The sequence below is a fragment of the Solanum verrucosum genome, unplaced genomic scaffold (genome assembly GCF_900185275.1).
Source record: "Solanum verrucosum unplaced genomic scaffold, falcon-dt-bn FXZP01000048.1, whole genome shotgun sequence".
NCBI lineage: Eukaryota > Viridiplantae > Streptophyta > Magnoliopsida > Solanales > Solanaceae > Solanum > Solanum verrucosum.
In genome coordinates, this window is record NW_026020157.1 from 3,116,062 (window position 1) to 3,118,164 (window position 2,103).

The following is a 2,103-nucleotide window of genomic DNA, read 5'->3' on the forward strand; positions in this document are numbered from 1 at the left end:
CCTGTGTGATATCTGTATTATTTTGATCCATAGCTTAGCTTTGAAACTGATATATTTTTATTGAGAATATTTTTGTAGTACAAAGAGGCTTGCTTTCCGTGTAGAAAGTCTTGCCTATCTATGCCATAATGGCTATCTATTTATACAAAAATAAGTAACCTTACTATAGTTACTTTTCTATACTATGATTACTTTACATCTAACTATAGTTACATAAAGTTCCACTATCTTCTAGTAATGTACACACGTTACTCACTACTTACTACTTTACATATCTTTATTCCCACTAACTTTTCTTTCCACTATCTTTTCTTTCCACTAACTTTTCTTTAGGACAAACAACTTTTCCTCCTTTGCTGATTTCTATCTTGGTTTTTATCTTGTCGGCTTTTGTTGCTTCTTGTTTTTACTCCAGCTGTACGTCTGGGATTACGTTATCTTCTCCTTGGCATTTAGAACATTGATGATCCGGATATTTGTGTCCGATAGTTTTACAATATCCTGTCATTATTTCCGATGAGATAAAGTTCTTTCTTATAGCTCTTGCAGTCGGCTGTTTCTCAGGTTTTAGTAGACTTAGTGCCCATTGCCTGAGTTTTTCCATATCTGCTGCTCTAATTTCTCGACAATTTGAATATATCATTGTTTGCTCTCTTGAATAATAACTCCATATTGAATTGTTGTTTAAATAATTAGATGTTAACTCATTTAAGATAGTAGCTATTCCAATAATTCTTTTTCCTGCATAAAATGCCGGTATCTCCACTTTTTGTATCTCGTCTTGTTCTTCTATCTTTTCTGGTATGATCATTTCTCTAGTTAATCCAATTTTTATAACTTGTATAATTGGCTTAATTTCATCATAAAGTATTTCGGCTGGTGCTGAGTAGAATCTTATATAAAAAAGGGTTCCCTTAGTTATCCTTTTGTAGTGCATGAATGCTTTGTGTAGCTCCGGTATTGTAGCTATTTCATCTCCTGTCTGGGTATATACTGTGTTTAATAATCCATAGTTATAGCAAGTTGCCACTAGATTTGCATTTGTCTTAGGTAAAGCAATTAGTTTATTGTATCCTTGTAGAGTTTGGGTAATATAATCTTCGTGTGGATTTTGGGTAGTTTTAGATCTGGGATTTTTATTCAAAAAGGTTTGTATTTTATGGATTTTTTCTATATAGGCTCTGGTTATATGATTATAGATTTTTTTGTCTTGTCCTAGGCTGTCTTTGTAGGTATTTACTTGTGGTGGTACAAATAAGGGGTTTTGATTTCTGGTTACAAATGGTTTCTCAAATATCTTGTTCATATTTGTATTAACATATCTTTTTTCTTCTTTTGTAGATGATGTGCTACCTGTAGCTGCATGTAACAAATTGTTAGTTTGAGTTTTTCGGTGTTTCCCATCGTCACCTTCTAGCTCTGGAGTTTTTAAGTCTTCCGATCGACTTAGTTCCACATGTTTACCGTCATGCTTCTGACTTTTCATTTTTTGTATCTCTTTGTCCAGGCCATCTACTTTGGTACAAAGTAATGTCATGGCATTGAATATTTTTTCAACAGTATTTTCTTGGTCTAGATCCGTCTGTGTAGCTTTGTCTTGAAATGTAATCTGCAATAACATTTTTGTTAGTACTTATTACTTCTATCGTAAATGTAAAATTCTGTATATTTAATACTAGTCTCCGTATTTCTTTGGTTGTTACCGAATCTTGTATCTTCCTTGTGATCCACCATTTTACCTGCGTATTATCTGTTCTTACAATAAATTTATTATATACTATATATGGTTCAAAGGCTAATAAACATTTATATAGTGCATATAATTCTTTTCTATTTATTTCCCATTTTATTTCGGGATTTGTAAATGTCCCTGAGTAATATCTACAATGATGTTCTATTTTTTCTTTATCGTATTTATACTTTAGTACTCCTCCATAACTTATTTCGCTTGCATCTGATTCTACTATGTATATAATTTTTTTATTTTCATCTGGAAAATATAATTTAGGTAACTTCTTACATAATGATTTTATTTTTTGTATTTGTTCTTGATCTTTTTTATCAAAATAATATTCTACGTCTTTCTTTAATATTTTGTGCAAA

At 31.2% G+C, this 2,103-nt stretch overlaps 1 protein-coding gene across 1 annotated transcript; it reads right to left on the reverse strand.

The window, feature by feature from the left end:
• Positions 1-406: 406 nt before the first annotated feature.
• Positions 407-1,621, reverse strand: LOC125828380 (uncharacterized). Its single transcript, XM_049507698.1, has one exon. The coding sequence runs from the start codon at positions 1,619-1,621 to the stop codon at positions 407-409; it is 1,215 nt and encodes a 404-aa protein (XP_049363655.1).
• Between the last annotated feature and the right edge of the window lie 482 nt (positions 1,622-2,103).